The sequence below is a fragment of the Nelumbo nucifera genome, chromosome 7 (genome assembly GCF_055504915.1).
Source record: "Nelumbo nucifera cultivar China Antique chromosome 7, China Antique-T2T, whole genome shotgun sequence".
In the NCBI taxonomy this organism is placed as follows: domain Eukaryota; kingdom Viridiplantae; phylum Streptophyta; class Magnoliopsida; order Proteales; family Nelumbonaceae; genus Nelumbo; species Nelumbo nucifera.
In genome coordinates this window covers 51,488,497-51,512,631 of record NC_142655.1, presented here as the reverse complement: position 1 = coordinate 51,512,631, position 24,135 = coordinate 51,488,497, and the positions used below count along the sequence as shown (strand labels likewise).

General features: G+C 39.2%; 1 protein-coding gene across 1 annotated transcript in view; it reads right to left on the bottom strand.

Moving 5' to 3' along the window:
• Positions 1–4,795: 4,795 nt before the first annotated feature.
• The window catches only part of LOC104586505 (Alkaline-phosphatase-like family protein), a 78,799-nt gene continuing 59,459 nt past the window's right edge, over positions 4,796–24,135 (bottom strand). The window contains exons 13-20 of the mRNA XM_010243763.3: positions 20,551–21,007; positions 20,349–20,440; positions 18,626–19,181; positions 18,397–18,526; positions 6,008–6,049; positions 5,624–5,789; positions 5,262–5,345; positions 4,796–5,172 (exon numbers count right to left, since the gene is read on the bottom strand). Coding sequence (XP_010242065.1) covers positions 5,062–5,172; positions 5,262–5,345; positions 5,624–5,789; positions 6,008–6,049; positions 18,397–18,526; positions 18,626–19,181; positions 20,349–20,440; positions 20,551–21,007 — 1,638 coding nt within the window. The 3' untranslated portion in view covers positions 4,796–5,061. The remainder of the gene's footprint in view (positions 5,173–5,261; positions 5,346–5,623; positions 5,790–6,007; positions 6,050–18,396; positions 18,527–18,625; positions 19,182–20,348; positions 20,441–20,550; positions 21,008–24,135) is intronic.

Sequence of the window (24,135 nt, the reverse complement as noted above, 5' to 3'; positions counted from 1 at the left end):
ACCCTTATGACATAAAGAAAAAACAGGCTGTATACTTGGTCTTAATACTAAAATGATATCATGTAACCAAATTTATTTTAAAAGAATAAAACATCCAATAAAATATCAAAATAATAAATTAAAAAAAAATAGTTTTTAGATGAATGTAGGTGCCCACCTAGGCGCCTGCTTAAGTCTTTGGGCGGGCGCCTAATATGCAAAACTTATGGCGTTTGGGCAAGGTGACCATGAAAAACCGCCTAATCGCCTAGGCGTCACCTTGACAACTATGTATTAGGGTGTTGGATAACAAGACAAGCTGTATGAATGATGAATGTATAAAGATGTGCATCTTTTTTAAAGATTGGTCGGATGCTAAAGACAGATTACAAGATAAAGGAGGGCATGACACTACACCCAATATTTCACCTGAAGCAGATAATGAAAGTCATGAAAAATAAGAGAAAATCAAAAAATGGTGAAGTCAACATCAATAGTTGTATAGCATTTTTTCAAATTATTGTAAATTTTGTTTTAATTTTATTTAATTTATTTGCTATTTTTTAACAATGTAATTTTGTATTTTCAATTTGTAACTATATTTTATTTTTTATATTTTATTAATTTATTCTATTTTCCAATTTTCATATTTCATTCATCCAAGTATCCAACCATTGTATGCTTTGTAATTTGTATCATTCAAATTTAAATGAAATAAAATTCCTATTTTTCTTCCAATTTGTTATTCCATTCTTATTTGGTTAAGTATTTTTTTCATTTATTTGTTAGATTTCTCATTTCTTATTTTTTCAAATAGTTCTCAAAGCCCAAAGAAAGTTAAATATTTTAGTTTTACACTTTTACTTAGTAATGAAATAAAAATATCAAAAAAACAAAAAAAAGGTAAAAAACCAATTTGGCCCAATTCAGCCCACGCCCAAGGCTCAGCTTGTGGCCCAGCCCGACATGGCCCAGGCCACCCGCAGGTTGTGCTCCGTTTTACACCTCCAGTTGGGACAGGGCTTTGTTGATTGAATCTGCTCAACTTATTTGGGAAGGCCATTCTACGTTCAATCAAAACCATAAAATATGAATCTAATGGAATCATTTGTTTTCTGCACATACCAAATGGAGACTTGATGTAAAATAGGCATAAAAGATATCCGAAAGTTTTTAATATTTTCTTACTTTTTTGGCTTTTTTTTTTCATTTGAGCAGTGTTTTTGAACCGCTGTTGACCCAGACGGTCAGACCGTTTGGCTCAGGAACCGTCCAAGCAACCGGTTCCATTTTTGTATAAACCTAGAATCTGGTCAAAAACCGTTGAAAAAATCAACTAAACGTTGACTCGAGCAGTTGAACCATTGAACAGTCGACCCGTTTAATGGTTTTTAACCATTTTTTTATTTTTAAATTTTCCTGTTAGAACGAACCATCCATTCAAACCGGACGATCAGACCATTGACCCGAAAACAGGTGATCAAAACGGTTCCATTTCCGTATCGTTTTTTAAAACATTGCATTTGATACAAATCAACACCCGGTGGCGGCTTAAAAAAACATTCAGAACCCAGCGGCCAAATTATATAGACAAGAGTCTTCGCCGTTATACTATAATTTATGTAGACAAGAGTCTTTAACTTCTTAGAAGGTTATTATTATTATTATTATTATTATTATTATGATTTACCATTTCCCAGTATTTACTCAACATATTGCACAGGCATGACGCTAACAGATGGCACAGGTGGAATGACCAGTTTCGGTGCCATTTTACCCATGTGGGACGCATACCCCCATTCATATTATACCCAATTACCCATGGATGTGGAAACAGACAAACAAACAGTTTGTGGTTAAGAGAATCATTTGTGTCATCCGTATAATTGGGGGCACATACCAGAAAAGAAAAGGAATTCGGATCTCTACCCACACATCACGAGTTCACATTTGTGTCCAGTAGGCACTCCACATGTCATGTACATTTCAGCATGCATTAAGAGATGTTTTCAATACACGATTGAGATGTGCCATGGGACACTCAAGGTGCACAGATGTAAATTCACATATCACTAGTCACACATTGAGAATATGTCCCGTATTTTCATATTATCATTCATGGGGATATGTTCCCACTGTTCAGCTGTAGTGTGCTGTGGTGTGTGGGTAAGAGATTTGGATTGCCACAAAGGTTGTGTGTCCAATAGCAGCATTCAATCATTCAAGTCAATTGAGATTTTGATTTGGTCTTGACAACCGTGATGATATATATAATAAAAATAAAACATAGAAACTTTGTAGAAAAATAGGACATATATCTTGCATTGGTGCCATTTGGTAAGTTGGATCTTACAGCATCTCATATGGACAAAAGATGAAGACTATTTAGTAAGTGGCTCGGTCTACCAGGCTTTTAAAATCATAATATATCACACAAAAAGTCCAAAAAACTTTATTCGAAGCTTGCTGAAATTTGGCGTTTTGATCTTTTCAAGTCTTTCCGCGCATGCATCTTTCCATCTCCAAGCTTGCTGAAGCCCAAAAGACCATGCAAAAACATTTGCCAAATGCTGCTGTAATGTGGGTGGAGCCACCAAACAGGCTAACACAGCTCAGCACAACTCAGACCATGCCAGGCAGTCAGGCACAGCCCACCTGCTGCAGTAATCGAGCCGTGCCAGGCACGGTCCCAAACCCTAGGTCGTGCTAGGTTTAGGTGGTCCAGGTGCACGGGTCAGTAGGGAACAACACTAGAAAATGGCCCGATGTAGCATGTCCCTCGTATATATAAATAAATAATGTATATAATACCAATAATTTATATATACACAATTGAATTTAAATATAATGATTATATACACAAATAAATAATTCGATTTCACTGTAATATTTTTCAACTTCATTTTATTATTATTTCATATATGAACAATTGTATACATTAAATTTCATATGGAATAAAATTTTATTATTTTGTTCAATTTATTGTCTATCTTATTAACTTACTATTTTTCCATTATTTTTTAAATTTTCTTAAAAAGAGAAAATCATATTAGACCACAACCTGGCCCAGTTACATACTAGCTAACTACGCCCAAGCCTTAGGCCATTCCAGACTCCCCTCTTAACAAATTCATGGAACCGAATCTACTCTTCACACATGGCGCCCCACACCGACTTGACGGGCACATCCCACCGTACATTGGGAACATCTCCCGTACTTATGTGTTATTATTTATGGAAGATGTTCTCAATACACAGTGGGATGTGCTTGTGAGACGCTGTGTGAGAAACAAATCCAAATTCCAAAATCACACCAAGCAAGCATAACCCACCATGGCCTGCATGTTTGTCACGGGGCTAATCGGCAAAGCCCCATACGGCACTCGAGTGGATCGAGTAAGCCTAAGAAAGCAAACAATCACATACAAAAGACAACAAAGATGGCACACAAATTAGTAAAAAGGCACTTTATATTGCAATAGATGGCTTCAACATTTTGGTGGAGCTCATCTACTCGATCACGAATCTCACCCATAGTGGCTTCACAACGTAGAACTCATAAGTCGATGGCAGAATGCTTGACCATGGATTTCTCGCGCACGCTTGCCTTTGATGCGCGGTCTTCAATGATTTGTCCTTGACTGTGTCATTGACGGGTGCATCGTTCACCTCATGGGATAGGGAGAGTCCATGCTCAATCTCCTCCATGATGTGCTCGCATCACGGGTCAACGGGCTAGGAATGAGCTTTGGCTCTAATACCAACTGTCACGAGGCTAGTCGCTGGGGCCCCGTGCGACACTCGAATTTGACGAGTTAGCCTATGTAACAAGCAACAACACAAAAAAATGCAACAAGATGGCACACGAATTAGTCAAAAATGATACTTGTATTGCATTAATGAATGGCAAACACAAACACATAGTTCAATGTCAAGGAGAGGTAGGTAGTCGTGTGAGTCATAAGCATGTAAAGGTTAAGCACGAGATCCCCTCGACACTAAACTGTGTGCTTGTATTTGCCATCCATTAATGCAATACAAATAGCCTTTTTGACTAATTCATATGTCATCATGTTGCCTTTTCTTGTGTTGTTGCTTGTTACATAGACTTACTCATCACATTCGAATGCCGCACGGGACCCCAACGACTAGCCCCATGACATGTTGACACGGCATGCTATAGTGCAAATGGCCCACCTGGCATGACTCACATTACAACTCTATCATATTAAATTAAAATATGATAAATGAAAATTATTATTATTATTATTGAAAAAATGTCTAAAAATTCAAAAAAAAATGGTTAACAGATCACGGTCAAACGGTCCAACCAACCAGTTTGAATGCGGATTGAAAATAATGCATTATTATGGATATAGGGTCCCCCGAATGGAATCCGGATCACCTCCCAAGAAATACATTCCATCTCACTCCCAACGTCATCTAACACCACACTTCAGTCCCAGTTTTATGGTGAGTCCCAATCTCACGGTGAGTTGTGCAATGTCAGATCATGTTGGAAAGGTGTTGGAATGTTTTTGGGAGATTCCAACTCTCCAAAATAAAGCCACACCTCAACCGGGTCGGGATCTCCTGCCAAGGGAAATCCCTTTCAACACGTTCCAACACAATGTGTCCACATACCACATGCATAGTGGGTCCCACAGGTTCATATAGATCATGTTGGAACATATCGGAAGGAATTTTTGTTGGCAAGAGATCTGGACTCACACTTCAATGGATGTAGGATGCAGATTACTTGCATTGACTTTTTCTTCCTTTTCTTTACCTTTTTTTTGTCCAATTTTAGCAGAAATGAATAAAAAATAATTTTTTTTTATAAAAAAAAGAACAAAAGAGTAAGAATAGAAATCTTCCCAAAAAAATGAATAAAAAATAAATAAATCTGCATGGCACCAAACTATGAACTAGCTACATCATAATCCAATATCAAATATTTTGCAGAAGCTTCCTCTTTTTTTTTTTTTTTCTTGTTTTCTTAGGTTGGCCGGAGGGAGGGGGGGAAGTCCTCTTGATGATCCTTAAGTTGAATTTTCTGGGATTGCCTTTTGTGCTGTCTCATCATTCATCAATGCCAGAGAAATAGTAGATGGATGATAAACAAATCAGGACATCCGTTAGGAGGAGGCCAACGACATCAAAGACAAACTTCGGAGCAAATAAACCCCAAACCTGCAATAAAGTGGTTTGATATAAGGGAGAACAGTACTCGTTTTTTTCTTTAAGGTTGACCGCTATACAATTCCAAAAGAATGTCATACCATCAAGTGCCGCCTTTGAATAGTGACACACACAATGGTCAATGAGGTTGTTACGGCAGTAATGAGTCCATACATCAAAAGTACCTAAAATGCAAAACATAAAGATCAGCCTATCAAGCATTTTTTAGAACCAGAGTGGACATAAACCAAAAGGTTCACTGGCGGGTGTCAATCTCACTTTAACTGGTGCTTAGAACATTCATCTCATTTAACAAAAAAAAAACAGACTTGGAAAGCTCTCTGGATCGCCAGTAAACTATTTTTGGGAGGTTCTTGACAGACTATAAAAATGATTCTGAAACCCAAATTGATGAACTGAAAATTTATCAATGATTTCTTATAAGCAAATGCCACCAGTATACCTGAGATAATTTGATGAAGAGTGTTCCCCTTTTTTTGTTACTCCCACAACACTGATGTTTGAATGAAACAAGAAATGGCAGGGCCAAAATTGGAAGGATGTGAGATGCACCAAATGTTTCAATTGCAAGAAGGATTGCTTGGCGAACAAGGATGAACTCATCAAACCTGGAATAAATCCAGTATTATAATCATAAATCTATGATAACATTTTTTGAAAGGTAATTCTTAAAAATATAAAACTATTTTTTTATTGACGATAAATATATTATTTTCAAAAAATGTAAATATATTACAGTGGGGATCAGGATGAAATTTCCGTTAGAAAGCCTGAGTTCTAGTAATCATGTATAAAGTAAAGAAATGTAAGCCATTGGTTCACTCACCCAATAAATGCTGCACCATATCGAAGGCCATCAAAAGCACACCTGAAAATAATTGTAGATGATACAAAACATAGTTAATAGGGGTTTAGTACTCAAAAACAATGTTGGAAAGATTTGCACAACTCTGCCCAATACCTTGACCTTTCTTATCATCTAAGCCTTGTCCCAACCTACATGAATCCTTTTTCACCATTCTGTTCTATTTAGTGGCATATCCATCACTAAATTATGACTGCTTAAATCATTTCTTATTACTTCCTATAAATACATTGATTGTTAGAAAATATAGCTACCATAGATAGAAGATAACTGTACCAAGCTTTTCCCTGTGACATCGAGAGTAACCACCTCACGGGCAATTGTTTTTGCCAATGGTGGGTTACTAAGAACCAAGTTTTCTCTTGACTATATTTAGACACGATTCAATCAATGGGCAGTAAACCTTGAACCTTGAACCCCCCCAACCAGATGGTTTCTACCTTGGTGCAAGCTGGAAATAGAGCGACACTACTGGTATCTGCGGAAAAAGGAGAGTGGACAAACAAACTGATTGTTGAAGTTGACAAACCAGGTAGATCTTGGGAGGAGATTGCTGACTTGGTGACAAAACAGTTGAAGATGAAAACCACATATATCGTAACGCCTTTTGACGGGTGCAAAGATTTGCTTGATCCTCTGGATAACAAGCAAGAAGTTGAGGCTGTGTGTTTGCAGGATAAACTTGGCTCGGTGAACATATTCAGGTGGTCTCTCCATCAAATTCGAAGGATTCCTCGGTTCTGGATGGGGTGATAGTGCGCGTGGTTGGTTTACCAATCCATCTCTGGAATGATGAAGTAGCAGAAGCCATTGCAGTACTGTGTGGAGCAAGACTGGCTGGTGTTTTTCGGGGAAATATCAGGTTCGCGGCAGTCTTACTAAATGAAGTCAAGCCTGAGGAGATTCCCAGGAAAGTGAACTTGAGAGTTGAAGGAGTTTTCATGGCGATTTGGTTGGCTTCCTCCATAGAAGATGAACTGTGGAGGGCAGCTCGAAGGGAGGAAGGCAGCAAGGTTGAAGAAGAAACCTTACGTGGCAGCAAGGGGTTGGTAGACCTGCAAGGAAGAGAAAGTTACACAAAAAAGGGCAAGCAAGCTTTTAGAAATTCAAAAGCCTTGCCGAAGATGGAAGCCAGAGACGTGATCAACAAGGTATTAGCTGGGCTTCTGACAGATCATATGCTTCAGCTGTAACAAAAATGGCGTTAAAGCTCATTTTTCAAACACACCTGTTCGAATGAGAGAAGACGTTAGGGGAGCAGTAAACTCCTTTGGACCGAAGTCAAAGGAAATTAGGGGAGTTGAACTGTTGGGTCCATTAAAAATAAATAGGGCCCAATCTCTAGCTAATCCAGGCCAAGCAAATATGAGTGGGCCCTCTTAGATAGGTGGGCCCCAGAAATAAAAAATTGGGCTATGTAACATACTAGGGGAGAAAATTCCTAGTGGGCTGACTGTTGTGGGGTAGACGGAGCAAGCTATTAGACCAATATATGGGCCGAACTTTATCAGCCCGTCGAAGGGACCCAAGACTAACTTGAAGGGTCACATGACCAAGGGAGTGGCGTCGATAGATGGTAATTACCATCTATTTTCTTCTTCAAGCACAACAGCTCAAAATTCAGCGAACTCGAACTTTTCTCTTCATGGAAGCTCAATGCAATGCGTCGGCAAGATTAAATAGGTTGTCGCCGGAGAAGCGCAACCCGAGGAGTATCAGGCGAAGTGATTTAGAGGAGCTTAGGCAGGATGATCACTCTGAGGAGGAAGATTCTAGTGACACTGACTCAGACGACACGGTAAGCTTAGGGAGCATTGACCTAAGTAGTTTGAGGAATGTTTTTGAGGAAGATAGTTTGGGCATGGACGTACTTTTTCAGGAGAACAAGGAAGATGATTCACAAACAGTTGAGGAAGACATAGTGAGAGAAATGGATTGGCCGGCGAAGACTACGGCTGTGGCTCAGGTGTTGCCTTCATTCGCAAGGGAGCCAATCTAGTAGCTCAGGAAAAACAAGATATGGTTTTGGAAGGGAAAGAGCCCAACACTTTGATCCGTAATGTAACACTTTGACAGAGTATTGAATCCTACTATAAACTCTCCAAACAGATCTAATCACATGGGGGTTGTAATGAATCTAACAACCCCCAAAGAACAGTTACAACCATAATGAGAAAATTCAATGAATTGATTAATAGTTGTGGCCTAAAGGATTTACCCCACAATTTTACACTAACTTCCAAGAAAACCCCCTTTGCTTGAAACTAGATAGATTCCTCTTTAAATGAAGAGTGGGAGAACCATTGGAGGAATTTGATGGCTAGAGCTTTACCCAAAGTCACTTCTAATCACTGCCCTATCTAGTTAAGTCTTGAAATTCTAGGCTCCGGTCCACATGCTTTTAGATTTGAGAATATGTGGTTAACTCACCCGGACTTTGTGCACTTGGTTGGGGAATGATGGAGAGAAGAATTGAGAGGTATGGAGTGGAAGGGAGTGAGATTCCACAAAAAGCTAAAAAGATTGGTATCCAAAATCAAGGAGTGGAATAGGGAGCACCTTGGAAGGATAGAGGAGCAAAAAACTAACTTGTTGTCCAGGATTGGGGAACTAGATTCCAAAGAAGCCCAAAGGATTATGAGTGAGCAAGAAAGGTTTTTGAGAAGAAACCTAAAGAGGGAATTGGAAGAAGTTCTTAGAGAGGAAATTTCTTGGAGGCAAAAGTCAAGACACAAATGGATTAAGGAAGGGGATGGAAATACAAAATTCTTCCATGCATTGGTTAATAGAAGAAGAAAAAATTTTGTGGCTAAGTTTGAGGTGAATGGATAGGAAGTCACAAACCAAGATGAGGTAGCCAGATTGTTTGTGGATCATTTCAAATCAATCTATAGGAAACCATTGAATAATAGGCCAAGATTAGAAGGAAGGGTTTGGACTAGGCTGCCTGAAGAACAAGTAAATTGGTTAGAAAGGGATTTTAGTGAAGAGGAGATCAGATAGGTGGTGTTCAATGGATAGACCCAAACCACCTGGTCCAGATGGCTTCACCATGGCTTTCTATCAAGACTGTTGGGATGTGGTTAAAGAAGACCTTGTTGAGGTGTTTTAGGAATTTGCAAACAAGAATAAGGTAAGCCTTGGAGTTAATGCTACTTCTTAGCCCTAATCCCAAAGAAGATAGATGCAAAGGACCCAAAGGATTTTAAGCCAATTAGCCTAGTGTAAAGTGCTATGTGAGGATTCGAGTAATGCTGCCCTCCATCATTAGTCAAGCACAAGGTGCCTTCATGCAGGGAAGGCAAATAATGGATTTTATCTTAATAGCAAATGAGTGTGTGGAGGACATGAGAAAGTCAAGAAATCAAGGTTTCTCTTGTAAGATGGATTTAGAAAAGGCCTATGATCTTGTGGATTGGAGCTTTTTACTGGAGGTCCTTGGGTCTTGTGGATTTGGAGATAAATGGTGCAATTGGGTAAAGGGCTGTATTAGCTCCTGCCATTACTCAGTCTTGGTTAATGGGGTGGTCAAAGATTTTTTTCCCAGCATGTAGAGGCCTTAGACAAGGTGACCCCCTCTCCCTTTCTCTTTTCACCTTAGTTGCAGATGTCTTCAGTAGATTAATTTCTAGGCAAATAGGGAAGAGGAAGTGAGAGGCTGGGGGGTAGGAAGGAACATGTCCGGGTGACCCACCTACAATTTGCCAATGACATCATAATCTTCTATGAAGGGGGTGATAGGCAAGAAGTGAGGAATCTCAGAGCTCTGCTACAACACTTTGAGAATGTCTCCAATTTGAAGATAAACCTAGACAAGAGTTATGTGGTGGGTGTTAATTTGAAATGAGAGGGTCCTTGAGTCTGTGGCGGATTGTTTAGATTGTCCCATTTCTTCTTGGCCCTTGCAGTACCTAGGTGTCCATCTAGGGGCCAACCCAAAGGAGAGTAGTTTTTGGACCCCAGTTTTGGAAAAGTTTGAGAAAAGATTAGCTTTTTGGAAAAATAACTACCTCTCTATAGAGGGTAGAGTGACCTTATTGAGAGTCACCCTAGCAAACCTATCGATCTATTTTTTTCTCTATCTTTAGGATTCCGATTAGGGAGGCTAAGAAGTTGGAGAAATTAATGAGAAATTTTTCTTTGGGAGCCAGGGGAGGAAAAAAAAAAAAGATCACTTAATTAACTAGGAAATAGTTTATAGGAGTAAAGAGGGTGGACTGCATTTAGGAAGGCTAGTTCTCAAGAATAAAACTCTATTAGGAAAATGGTTGTGGAGGTGGCCCATAGAAAGGGAGAGGTTGTGGCATGAAGTGATAGCTAGTATACATAGCAGATTGGAAAAATGGATGGGATGCTAGTGTATCGCATCGAGCTAAGTTGGCAACTCAGGGCTAGTGGTGAGGATTGCTCCCACTTACATTTATCTTGTTTCTTTTCTGTTGCTATTTGGAGTTGGATTTTTGCTTTGTTTGGGTGCAGGTGGAATCTGACCACAAACATAAGTCAGCCTTTTGATCCTTCCTTTTTTGTGTGGCCTACAAAAAAAGGAAGAACTATGTAGAGATGTATTAGAGCAACTTCCTTGTGGACAATCTAGGAAGAAAGAAATGCAAGACTATTCAAAGAAAAGGAAAGAAGCATTCAAGCTGTAGAGGCTTGTATCTTGACTAGGACCATTCATTGGTTGAGAACTGTGGACTACTTTCATACCTTTAATTTTGATGAAATTTGGAGAAACTAGATAGTTATGGCTAATAGTCATACGAGGAAGGACAGGATATCTGCAGTGTGGGTGCCTCCGTCTGAAGGTTGGGTAAAGCTGAATTTTGATGGTAGCAGCCAAGGAAATCCAGGCCCATCAGGGATAGGAGGGGTGCTGAGAGATAAGGATAGCAACATCTTAGCCTTGTTTTCAGGCCCCACGGGAATAGGAGACTCTAATAGGGCTGAGATTTTAGCGACTATACAAGGTATTCAGATTGCAAAACAATTAGGAATTCAGAATTTGGTAATTGAAGGAGACTCAAAAATTGTTGTGGGATGGCTAACAAATCCAAGCTCAGCTAGGTGATACAAAGACTTATTGAGGGAAGTTAATTGGTTCATAAGGAGCATGATTGTTACCTCTCTTTGGGTGGGAGATGTGATTTAGACCAATAAAAATAGTAGAATAATTTAGATTATAGCAAAAGAAGTAGAGAAGAAGAAGTAAGAATGGAGAAGAAAGGAGAAAGGAGTTTGATAATCTCCTCTTTCCCCACTCTAATCTTTTATTAATCTTAACTTACATAATTTACAAGTCTGCCCTTAAGTGGACGTCCACCTCATTAGCATACTTAGAAAACATAAACAAGAATTAAAAGGCCCATAAAGAAAATGCCCATTAAGAACAAATAACAAGAAAGAACTAATCAATAAGACACTAATGGGCTAGGGTCCATTTGGCCTGGTCTCTCTGCACTCCCCCTCAAGCTGAGCATAGATATCAATCATGCCAAGCTTGCTTGTATAGTGAACCAGCTTTCCTTTAAGAACACCTTTTGTCAAAACATCAGCCAACTATTCTTCAGAAGCAATAAATGGTAAATAGACTTCTCTTGAAGCAACTCTCTCCTGTATAAAATGCTTGTCAACTTCTAACTCTTCCATGATACAATGTTCCCTGCTACCATAACACAATAACCTGAAGTGGAACTCCTATCATCAATACACCCAACCCAATCAGCTATATGCTTCCAGCTTCATGTGTCCATGCTTAGCAAGCAGGATACCTTTCCCTGGAGTCCCTTTTAGATAGCACAGAACTCTCTCAGTAGCTGATAAATGTGTATCTCTAGGAGAATGCATGAACTGGCTAATTACACTAACTGCATAAAAAATATCCGGCCAAGTCATGCAAAGGTATAATAACTTCCCAACCAGTCTCTGGAACACTCCCCTATCAGTCAACAGTTCACCATCAGTAGCTGACAACTTATGATTTAGGTCTATAGGAGTAGAAGCTAGTCGAGCACCCAGTTTGCCAATCTCTGCAAGAAGATCAAGAGCATACTTCCATTGAGAAATGAAGATACCATCCTTAGATCTGGCAACTTCAATTCCCAAGAAATATTTGAGTTCTCCCAAGTCTTTAATTTCAAACTCAGTGTTAAGAAAACTTTTGAGATGAGCAACTTCCTGAGTATCATTACCAATAACCACAATATCATCAACATAGACAATCAAAAGGCTCACTAAGGAATCTCTCCTCTTAACAAACAGAGTATGATCCGACTGAGTGTGTGCACCCAAAATTCCTCTTCCTATCCCTGTTGAGTCTCTTGATGTGTCTTGTTCTCCTTCAAATGTATCAAGGGTGGATCAGTCGTTCCATTCTCCTTGTCCCAGCACTCTACCTCCTCGTCCTATCCTCAATCCCAAAGTGTATCAAAGGCAAAGATCCAGAAATGTGCAGGTTGTTTCTCCTACAACACATGAGCCTCATACACTTCCAGTCACAGAAGAGACAATAGGTATTGTTTCAGCACCTTTGGATTCATCCTTCCCTGACCTTGATATTCCCATTGCTGTTAGGAAAGGAAAACGGAAGTGCACTGCACACTGCATTTCCAAGCACCTTTCTTACAGTTTGCTTTCACCTTCATACTTTGCTTATCTCTCTTCTGTTGCTTCTCATCCTATTCTCAGGTCTGTGTCAGAAGCTCTTAAGATTCCAGAATGGAGGGATGCTATGAGATCTGAAATCGATGCCCTACACAAGAATGACACATGGGAAGTGGTGGATTTGCCTAAAAGGAAGGATCCAGTTGGTTGCAAGTGGGTCTTTACTATCAAATACCGAGCTGATGGCACCATTGAAAGGTACAAGGCCAGGTTGGTTGCAAAAGGCTATACACAGACATATGGGATTGATTATTTAGAGACCTTTGCACCTGTTGCCAAGATGACATCTGTGAGGGTTCTTCTATCTTTAACTGCTCACTTTGACTGGCCCCTTTATCAATTGGATGTGAAGAATGCATTTCTGAATGGTGAATTACATGAGGAGGTTTATATGTCTCTTCCTCCAGGGATGTATGGAACTGATATGAAAGGGAAGGTATGTCGGCTGAAGAAATCTCTTTATGGACTAAAACAGTCCCCTAGAGCATGGTTTGAGAGATTTAGAACAGCACTTGTTAACTTTGGTTATGTGCAGACACTGTCCGATCATACTCTTTTTGTGAAGAGGAGTGGACCTCTGGCAATATACCTCATTGTGTATGTAGATGATATTGTAGTGACTGGTAATGATGTTTCAGGAATTCATGATCTAAAATCTTTTCTCCATACAGAGTTTGAGATTAAAGATTTGGGGGAATTGAGATACTTTCTTGGCATAGAAGTGGCTCGATCCAAGGATGGGATTCTTATCTCCCAAAGGAAGTATGTTCTTGACTTGCTCTCTGAAACTGGAAAGATGGGTGCTAGAACAGTTGCTACTCCTATTGATATGAGTCATAAACTCTCAGCCTCAGAGGGGACATTGTTAGAAGACAAAGGAATCTTTCAGAGACTTCTTGGGAAACTTTTGTACCTATGCATGACTCGGCCAGATATTGCATATGCAGTCAGTTGCATTAGCCAATTCATGCATGCTCCCCAAGACACTCATATGGCAGCAGCAGAGAGAATCCTATGTTATTTGAAGGGCTCCCCAGGAAAGGGTATTATGTTTGCCAAGCATGGTCATATGAAACTTGAAGCCTACACCGATGCTAACTAGGCCGGAAACATTGATGACAGAAGATCTACTTCTGAGTATTGCAGCTTGGTGGTTGGTAATGTGGTTTCTTGGAGAAGCAAGAAACAATCGGTTGTTGCTCGGTCTTCTGCTGAAGCAGAATACAGGGCCATGGCACATGGAATTTCTGAATTATTATGGCTAAAATCTTTGATGGAAGAACTTGGAGTTGAATATGACAAGCCAATGATGTTGTACTGTGATAATCAGGCTGCCATCAACATTGCTCACAACCCAGTGCAACATGATAGAACCAAGCATATTGAAGTTGATCGACACTTCATTAGGGAAAGGGTCTCTTCGGATGAAGTGTGTCTTCCTTTCATCACACCTGAAGGACAGTTGGCAGATTTTCTCACCAAAGGCATTCCCAAGGCAAAACTTTAGCATGATACCAGCAAGCTTAGAATGATTGACATCTATGCTCAGCTTGAGGGGGAGTGTAGAGAAAATGGGCCGAATGGCCCATAGGTTGTTTATTCTTTCTTGTTATTTATGTTTTTCTGTAATGGGCCTTATTCTGGGCCCATCCTGTCTATATTAAGTTCTTTGTAAATTCTTGCCCAACTAAGGGCCTCCTTGTAATTATTCAAATATATCTTAATAAAATAGTGTTAGGGTGCTGAGAGAGAGTAGATTCGAAACTCTCATTCAAAGACCCTCATTGCCGAACTCTCAGCTCTCCTCTCTTTAGTTTTCTTCATGTTCTTATGCAAAGCATCTAATTCAGTCATCATAGCATCCCTACATTCTGGTTTGGACAAGGCTTCTGGGACAGATCTAGGAGTCACATGTGTGGAAACAGAGGCAACGAAAGAATAGTAGGAAGGGGAAAGAAGGTTGTAGGACAGGTGTTTGGAAATTCAATAAGTACATTTTCGTTTGCCTTTGCGAAGAGCAATAAGGAGATCAAGGCCAAGGAAGGTATCAAAAGTGGTAGAAGAGGGTTGACTTGTTACCTCAGTAGTAATGGGAGGTGCAAGAGGCACATTTGAAGGTGTGGAAACAACTTGCATGTCCCTGAGTCTTTGTCTCTGGTACCACCTTTGGACAATAGGATGGGAAGAAAATGTGGGAGAATGAGCAGGAGGAGGGAGAGTAGGAACATGAGAAGAAGAGCCAACAGAGGACTCGATGGAAGGAGACACAAATAGAAGACTCAATGGGAATTGGAAGAGGGATAGATGGTGACATCGCAAACAACTCCTCTGAATGCACCCCCTTAGGAGAAGTACCAAAGAAAGGAACAGACTCCGCAAATGTGACATCTCTAGAAACAAAGCGAGTGCCACGAACTGGATCGAAACAACAATACCCCTTTTGTGTGGAGGCATATCCCAAGAAGACACACTTGTGTGTTGTAGGCTCAAACTTATGTCTTTGGTGACTGTGAACATGAACATAGCAAGTGCACCCAAACACTCGGAGAGAAAGAGAGAAGAGATCCTCATTTCAAATAGGAGGCTAAAGAGAGTTTTAAACCCTAGGACTCGGGAAGGCATCCGATTTATCAAGTATGTAATTGTAAGTACAACATCCCCCAAAAACTAACAGGAATATGAGAAGCAAAAAGGAGGCTCCTCGCAACCTCAACCACATGTCGGCTCTTCCTTTCTGCCACTCCATTTTGTTCTAGAGCGTAGGAACAAGAAATCTGATGAATAACTCCAAAGGTATCAAAGTAGGAGGAAAGGCTCTTCTCAAAATATTCCTTTGCATTGTAAAATCGGAATATTTTGATCCAAGTACTAAACTGGGTGAGAATAAGTTCATGAATTTTTTTTACAATATTTGGCATTTCATCCTGGGATTTCATAAGATAAATCCAGGTGTAATGAGAGAAATCATTAATGAAAATGATGAAATATTAGTAATCCCCCATAGCAGATAAATGATATGGCCTCCACACATCAGAGTGCACAATATGGAAAGGAAAAATTGATCCTTTATTACTCACTGAAAAAGATTGTCTACAATGTTTTGCAAGTTCACATGACTCACAATGAAGAATCGATAGGGATATTCCCTTAAAACATTTCTGGAAACAAATGACTCAAAGCTAAAAAAGGCAAATGACCAAATGTCAAATGACATATCATGACTCTATCAACTGACTCTGATGAAATAGACTCCAAGGCTACTCCACAAGGTGGTCTAGGAATTTTATCAGAGATATCTAGCAAATACATTTCATTCGCCTCATGGCCATTCCCAATCGTCCTCTGAGATTTCAGGTCCTGAAAAACACAATAAGTAGGAAAGAAGGTTATGCTACAATTCATTGATTTTGTTAAGCTACTAACAGATAGAAGTCTAGTGCTAAGTTTAGGAATATGAAGGACAGAGGATAATACAAGGGAGTCAGAGGCTCTAATATTCCCCTTGCCAGAGATGGGAGCAAGAGACCCATCGACAAGAAAAATCTTCTCTACTAGAGAGGAGCTGGTATGAACAGAAAATATTAGGTATGCTAGTCATATGGTCTGATGCACCAGAATCTATAATCCAAGGAATTCTACGATTACCTGAGGTTGTAGCATGATTTGCAGAAACACGAATACCTGAATGGGCAAAAGCGGATGAAGAGGTGTTGCCTGAGGAGGAAGCTGCAACAGTAGTCTCCAAGTGATTAATCAACCTCCCATATCTCTCAAACTCTACCTTTCTTAAAGTTGTTGTTCCGAAACCTCTCTGGAAGAAGATTTGGATGAAGTTTCCAACAAGTATCCCTAGTATGTTTCGGTTTCTTGTAGTATTCACATATCACCTCCTTCTTCTCAGTTACCCCCTTTTGGTTTTATTCCAGCATGTGAAAAATGTTCTGAAGGTGGTGGACCCTGTAGTTGTACTTGTCGCCTGCTCTCTTCACTGCTCACCATAGAGTAAGCCTAAGCAAGTGTTACTTCATCCTTGGCCAAAATATTCTGCCTCGTAATATCAAATTCAGGATTAAGTCTTGTAAGGAATTCAAACACCCTATTTCTTTCCACAAATTTCTTGAAAGTCTCTACATCTTTGGTGCTTTCCCATACAACTGCTTCCATAACATCAATCTCCTGCCATAGTGACTTCAACATCGAGTAGTAGACAGCTACACTCTTCTCCCCCTGTTTCAAATTTTTCACATCATTCTTCAGTTTGTAGGCCCTTGCAACATTCAATTTTTGAGAATATGTTTCTGTAACACTATCTCAAATCTCCTTGGCTGAAGTCATCCAAAGATAGTGTTGACTTATGTGGGGCTGCATAGAATTTACCAACCACCCAATAACTGTGTAGTTATCCTGCATCCATTTATCATTTGCAGGATTAGTCTCTTCCAGTTTCACCTTACTACCTATGGGAAACCCTAGTTTACCTCTACTATAGACATGAATCTTTATAGATTGTGCCCAAGCTAAGTAATTTGTTCCGCCAAGTTTGATTGTAGTCACCCCTATCAGAATGGAATCTACGGGACCAACCCCAGACACCGGGATCTACTTCATCTCACTTCCAGATTGCTTCATCAATCAAACAAAAATCAAAAAACAATGTTTTCAACCTTTATAAACCTAACTGAGGTCAATCCAGTACTTAAAAATCCCAAAACTAGGGTTTCACTGTACCTTGCCTCCGGGGAGAGAGAGAAGTAGCCGCTCAAACCAAAGCTTCCCAAACCTCTTCCAATTGCAACCACCCACTTTTGGAGATAAAAAGGAATCCTCAAAGCCTTGAGCGCCACACCCAAACAATCTCTTTAACCTGTAACTGGAAACTCTCTAGTCGACTAGGGTTTTGGGTAAAAAATCTACAACCCCACTTTCTTAGCAATCTACAACCAGATTCTGACTCTCCAAACCCTCTACCAACTAGGCATACAAGTTCTCTGAATGATCAGAAATTTATTTCTCCATACACCTTTCAATTAGAAAAAGTGTATGGGAAAAGAAAAGAAAAAAGGATAAAAGCAAAGGAAGACCTTCTCTGATACCAAGATGTGATTCAGACCAATAAAAAATAGTAGAATAATTTAGATTATAGCAAAAGATGTAGAGAAGAAGAAGAAGACAGCAAGAAGAAGGAAGAATGGAGAAGAAAGGAGAAAGGGGAAGGAGTTCGATAATCTCTTCTTTCCCCACTCTAATCTTTTATTAATCTTACTTAAGTTACAAAATTTACAAGTCTGCCCTTAAGTGGGCGTCCACCACAGCAGCATACTTAGAAAACATAAACAAGAATTAAAAGGCCCATTAAGAACAAATAACAAGAAAGAACTAATCAATAAGACACTAATGGGCTTCGGCCTAGTCTCTCTACAGGAAGATCAACAAATACCTTAGCGGATGGGTTAGCTAAGCAAAGGGCTTCAAGGGAACATTTATTTTGGGCTGCACTATATTTTTTATTCTATTTTATTCCTGTTTTAACTTGATGTAATACTTTGTTAGGAGAGGTAACAGCTTGTACCTCTCCATGGGTTTCCTGTAATGCCTTAATTTTCTGGTTTAATAAAATTATCTTCATTCATCAAAAAAAAAAAATCAATGGGCAGTAAAAGCTGAAGAAAGTGAATCAAGCATCCTACCAGTGACCGGTGAGGTAAAATAGAGACACGGCTAGAAGGCTCCATTGCGTGACAGAAAGAATATCTGTGGCTCCAATAAAACCATTCATGGTATCTTGTTCCAAATTCTCTAACCTTATTATGCACCATCCTGTCATAATAAGAAAGTAGAGAGCATTACACCTACAAGAAATGCAAAATATCCAATAAAACAAGCACAGGATGAAGCAACTATATAATGGAAAGGTACCTGCAATTATAGATACCAAACTAACCAAGAAACCTTGTCTTCCCAGTAAGATTATGATGGTTGAACTCCATGCAGATAACATAGTCACTGTTTTGATAACTAGAACTTCTTTGTAATCCGAAGTCTTTCCCTTCTGCTTAAACAATTGAGCAACTGCTAGTAACACTAATAACCCACATCCAATAGCATAAATTATCCGTGGGACAGAATTTCTTCCTATGCCTTCAAGCACCAGTGGAATTTCCAGCATGTTACTTTCTAAGGCCCAATGCACTGCTATGAGCATATAACTTAAAACGGTTGCTGTGGTAAAGATAATTTTAAAAACCCTCCAACATGAGCTGCCAGAAGTGGTTGTATACAGAAGGTATGCTAAAAAAACTAGTGCTAGTATTGGAACAATCTCAGAAATAAAAACCCAAAAGAAGTGACTCTCATCAATACCAAGCATCCTCAGAGGATATGTGCTCATAAGCATGGCACTGACAGCCTGCTTTGATAGCCCAATTTCAACAATAAATCTGGAAATGGATATCAATAGAAGAAACGCAACTGCCTGCAAATGTCTTATGAACGATTAGCTTCAATGAATGATGTCTACAGATATAGAAAAAAGGTTCCCTAATCACTTAATCAGGTCAAGTAGGGAGCTCCCTACATGAACCCACCAATTTTACCACATAGAGAGATCTTGTGGCTGATTCAGAATATTCATCTGATGGGGGACCCACTGGATTGCCCACATACACAATTCTACAGTCCCCATATCTGCCATATTTCCCACCTTGCACTATTGTTTTCACAACTAATATTAGCTGTCCAAGGTTTTAATTTCTTAAAACTTACCTAAAATGTTTGTTTAATTTGCATATGTAGCAAAGCTTTCTGGGCCTAATCTTTTTCCAAGAATTAGGGTGGAGAGAGAAACTTGGAGACTCCTATTGAGCTCCAAACTAGTTTGCCATATGCAAGAGTCTTGGTCATTTAGGATGCTTACAAAACACCCCTACAGTTGCCATAGTTACGCCATGTGAAAGAATATGTGGCAAGCCAAGCCATCTACCCAGTAAGGGACCCTCTGGATCAGGAACCTGTTCAATTCTCCAGTCCATGTTAGCCTTACACCCAAACTTTTATTAGTTTTTCCATAATTAACATTGACTGTTGAAAGTTTCAATACTTTAATACTGAACTTGTTAGAAAGACAGACAGACTTATTCTGTCCATGTGCCAAATTTCTTGGGGCGATTGAATTTGCCTCATGAAAGAACCTGTGGAGCCATTTTAGGCCCCAAACCAGTTTGCCACATGGAAGATTCCTTGGTAGTTCAACCTTCACCAAAGAACCCAGATATAAGGAGTGGGCTTGCTAGTTGGTTTGTTTAGTGAGCCTTCTCTTAAGGGGTCTCAAAATTCCCTTCCTTACCCTCTATATATAGTTTCTATAAAAAAATAAAAAATTTGAATAGCTAATAATATTTGTGAAAACTACCGATATAATGTGGGATATGGGGATGACACAGATTCTGGATTGGACATGTCACCAATACAATGGGTTCATTATAAGATACCTCTACGTGCCAGAATTAGGCTTGTTCATGTAGGATGTCCCTACTTCACACTAGTAGGGAACACAGTTGCTATAAAAGCACATCTAAAATAAACAAATTAGTCAGCAGAATCTCTGAGAAGAGAAATAGAGACATGATTTAACAATACTTACTTCTGTTAACATCTTATTCTCCATGATTGAATAACGTAAATTAAGGATACCAGTTGTACCCAAAAGAAAGTTTGCTACTTTTCCTTCTGTCACTGATGCCAAGAGAATAAAAAACATAATCAGAAAGAAATGCAGAATGGAAATAATAAATAGAAAATCCATATTAGAGAAGATATTGAGCAATTATACAGTGAGAACTTACAGATGTAACTATTTGAAAGAAAACTGCATGCTCGCATTGCAACCATAAAAACAGCAAAAACGACCCTTGAAGAGATACCCGAAGCCCTAACTGAAGGGTAAGTGGCCTGGCACAGCATATGTGCCCTCCTAAAAGCAATAAAGTGGACGAGTAGCGAAAATAGCATAATGCCTATACCAGCACCCATCATCCATAAATCAAACTCGGTCCATTTTGAGCGTGCAAGTTCTGCAACACTTGCCAAAAAATTTGAATATGTATTAATTTGCCCCTCAAGAGATGATAATGTAGAAGCAAAGTTATCATTAAGGGTTTCTTGCCCAGACAAGAATGACTTCTGTACACTATTTGACCAATTATTCAGCGCTTGAGCATAGATCTCTTCTACATGGAGTAAATCTTCAGAGGAAAAACCAATAACTGATGATGCTGAATAGACATCAATATATCTTTTAACCTGCAAATGAAAGATTAAAATCATGATGGTGTCATAAAAAAGGTATGATACATCATGATATCATCAAGAGAAAAAGGTGTTGCATTAGCAGAAGTATCACTGTGCACAGTAACACATACATGCCCAAGTCTATGTGTATGTTCACACATACATATGCATACCGACAAATAAGTTTGGGTTAAATAACTGCCATTGCACACTCAGGATGCTTACCAACTTCATACCAGTAATTAAATAAGTGGCTTTGCAACCTTATCATTATGATGCCCCTTTAAAATTTTCCTCTATTTTCTAACACAAAACAATAAGATTCCCTAGATACATAACAAAACAAGGAGAGGTATGATCAGCAGCAGCAGGCCTTAGGCCCATTACCATTGAGCTACGTTAGTGCCTAAGGCTAAGTTTGATTACAATTCTGCTCCAAAGAACCACTATTCGAAGAATGAAATCTGAGCCAAAAATTATTCTTCTTTGAAGATAGATTTAGCTTTAAAGATTTTCTTTTTTTTTATATCTTTTGTAGGGCTACCCAACCAGGGGTAGCCCATCCCCCAACCCACCCACCCCAAACCCAGGTGCAGGCAGGATTCGATCCCAAGTCTGCTACAACTAGCAGGAGACCTTACCAACCAGCTGGTTGGCACCTTTCAGCTTTAAAGAATCAACACTTAGAATAAATTTTTGAACCCAGAAAAAGAATTACTTCCAACAATTTTCATAAATTCAAACATAGAGTGATTCTTAGAATCACAAAATTCAAGCATAAAGTGATTCTTTTATTCGTTTGGGGAGGAAAGGAATAGAAGAATTTTTCAAAATAGTTCCAAGGAACTCAACTGTTTAGTTTCTATTTCTTTTGGAAAGCTAATCTCCTGGACAGCAGCTGCAAAAGGTCTCCAAAGCAGGGTGCTTGGAACGCAGCTGGGGTCTAGTAGTTTATTTGAGTTGTAAGTCAGTGTTGGGTCCTTACCTTTTTTCAAAAAAAAAATCACCAGAATGAATTCTATGAAAGCATGCCAAATGGAGCCTAAATATTCTACAGCCATGGCAAACTTCCCTTAGGCAAGCTAAATATTCTATGAAAGCATGCCAAATGGAGCCTAAAAAAATCACCAGAATGAATTCACTACTCAACCTATATGCAAGCCCATACCAAGCCTGTTCCAATAGGCCCAATGAAAAAGGTACTAGAAAGAGGATGTTCCAAGGAGGACTCCAACAAGATAAGATTAATAGTTAAATTTGTCTCTTTTTTGGTAGTAATAAAAAATTAATAAGGAAAAAAGGTACATCCAAGGGATGATGAGAGATCACCAAGAAAGAAAACAAAACAAAGAACAAAGATTACAAAGAGATCAGATCCCATGTTCTAACTCTAAAGCAACTCAGAAATTATTCTATCTTCCTTTGAAATGCTTTCAAACTATGGTAATATCAAAATTCAATTTCTAAATCTCTTTTGCTTAAGTAGACAACTTGATCCCTGCGCTTTGAACAGCTATCAAAAATTCTTCTATTTCTTTCATTCCAAATTTCCCAGCAAATAGCGAAAGGAATACAGCTCCAAACTATCTTTGCCTTCCTATTTCCCTCAAAATAGGCAATTAACCAAATACTTTTTTTGGCAATCTCAGATTCCACATGTCAAGACTAGAAAGGCTAAAATAGTAACCCCACACATACTTTGTAAAACAGCAACCAAAAAATAAATGCATCACCTCCCAACGGACACATTTTTATGGATTGATAAACAAATGAACACACTTCTACCGATAAGCTTGTAAAGCCCTGAACATAATTTACAAAATATACCAATACCCGACCAATGATCCTCCCAAAATCTTATGTTAGCTCCGTCTCCCACCTCGAAAGAGAAATAGTTCAACCGTTCAACAAGGCTGATTGAAAATTCATAATTCCTTTCCACACACAACCTCCATAGGAAGATTTTACCTCTTTTGAATCCCACCCAAAGTCTGTAACCCCATATTTATAAGCCACCACCTTCTTCCACAGAGTTTCTTTCCTCCCCAAAACTCCAAAGCCATTTCCCCAGCAAAGCCTTATTCACAGTCTTATTCTTGTTATCTCAAAATCACAATCTTTCTTATCCCTACACACCCAGCCCCACTTCACAAGATGATACTTTTTTTCTCCATATGTAATATATTCCATGAAAACTCTTTCAATCTCTTCAATTGCATCCACCACAGATAACGGGATCTTGAGCAGTGAAAGAGAAATCCGATTTTCTGCCAGTTATGTTCAAAGGAACGAACTATGCTTTGTGGAAGTTCCACTTTCAGTTTTATGTGGAAGGGAAGGGTCTCCAAGGACTGGTGGATGGTACACGTAAGAAACCTGATAGTGGGGATGCTGAGAAATTGCAAACCTAAAAAGTCAACAATGCCAACGTGGTTTTCTGGATCCTCGGTTCCTTCACTACAGATGTTGCTATACCTATACAGAGTTTCGTGTACTGCTAAGGAAATTTTCATGTAGGTGGAAAAAGTGTATCAGCACTCCAGTCTTTCCCGTCAATACCAAATTGAAACAGAAATATTCTCTTACAGCCAGGGGGAAAAGAGGATCCCGGTGTACTATGCTAGCTTTATAAATCTCTGGACTGAGTATAAAGTTGTTGAATATTGGTGAGACCTCCTCTGCATGTTGTGTTAAGGTCCTGAAGGAACACTTTGATAATAGGAAAGGTATGCATTTCTTAATGCATATGAGACACAAGTATGAAGTTATTAGAGTGAATATTCTCAATAGGTGAATCACTCCCTCTCTCGATACTATTTTAGGAGAGTTTCTGAGAGAAGAAACTCATTCAATGACAGTTAACTATGGGCAAGGGATCGGATTCAAGAATGGAGACTGTTTTTCTTGAAAACAAGCACAGACAAAAGAAAGATCTATTAAAGATGTGCTATGAATGTAAGGAATATGGACATGTTTCTTCTCATTACAAGAGGAATTTGTATATATACTACAAACAACACGGCATATAATTACTGAATGCCCACTAGGCCACCTAAGGGCCAAATCCAGGGCACTAAGAAGAGTTTGTTGAAAGCTTATCAAGCTACGATGGATAGTTAAGATGATAATTCTGTGATTTC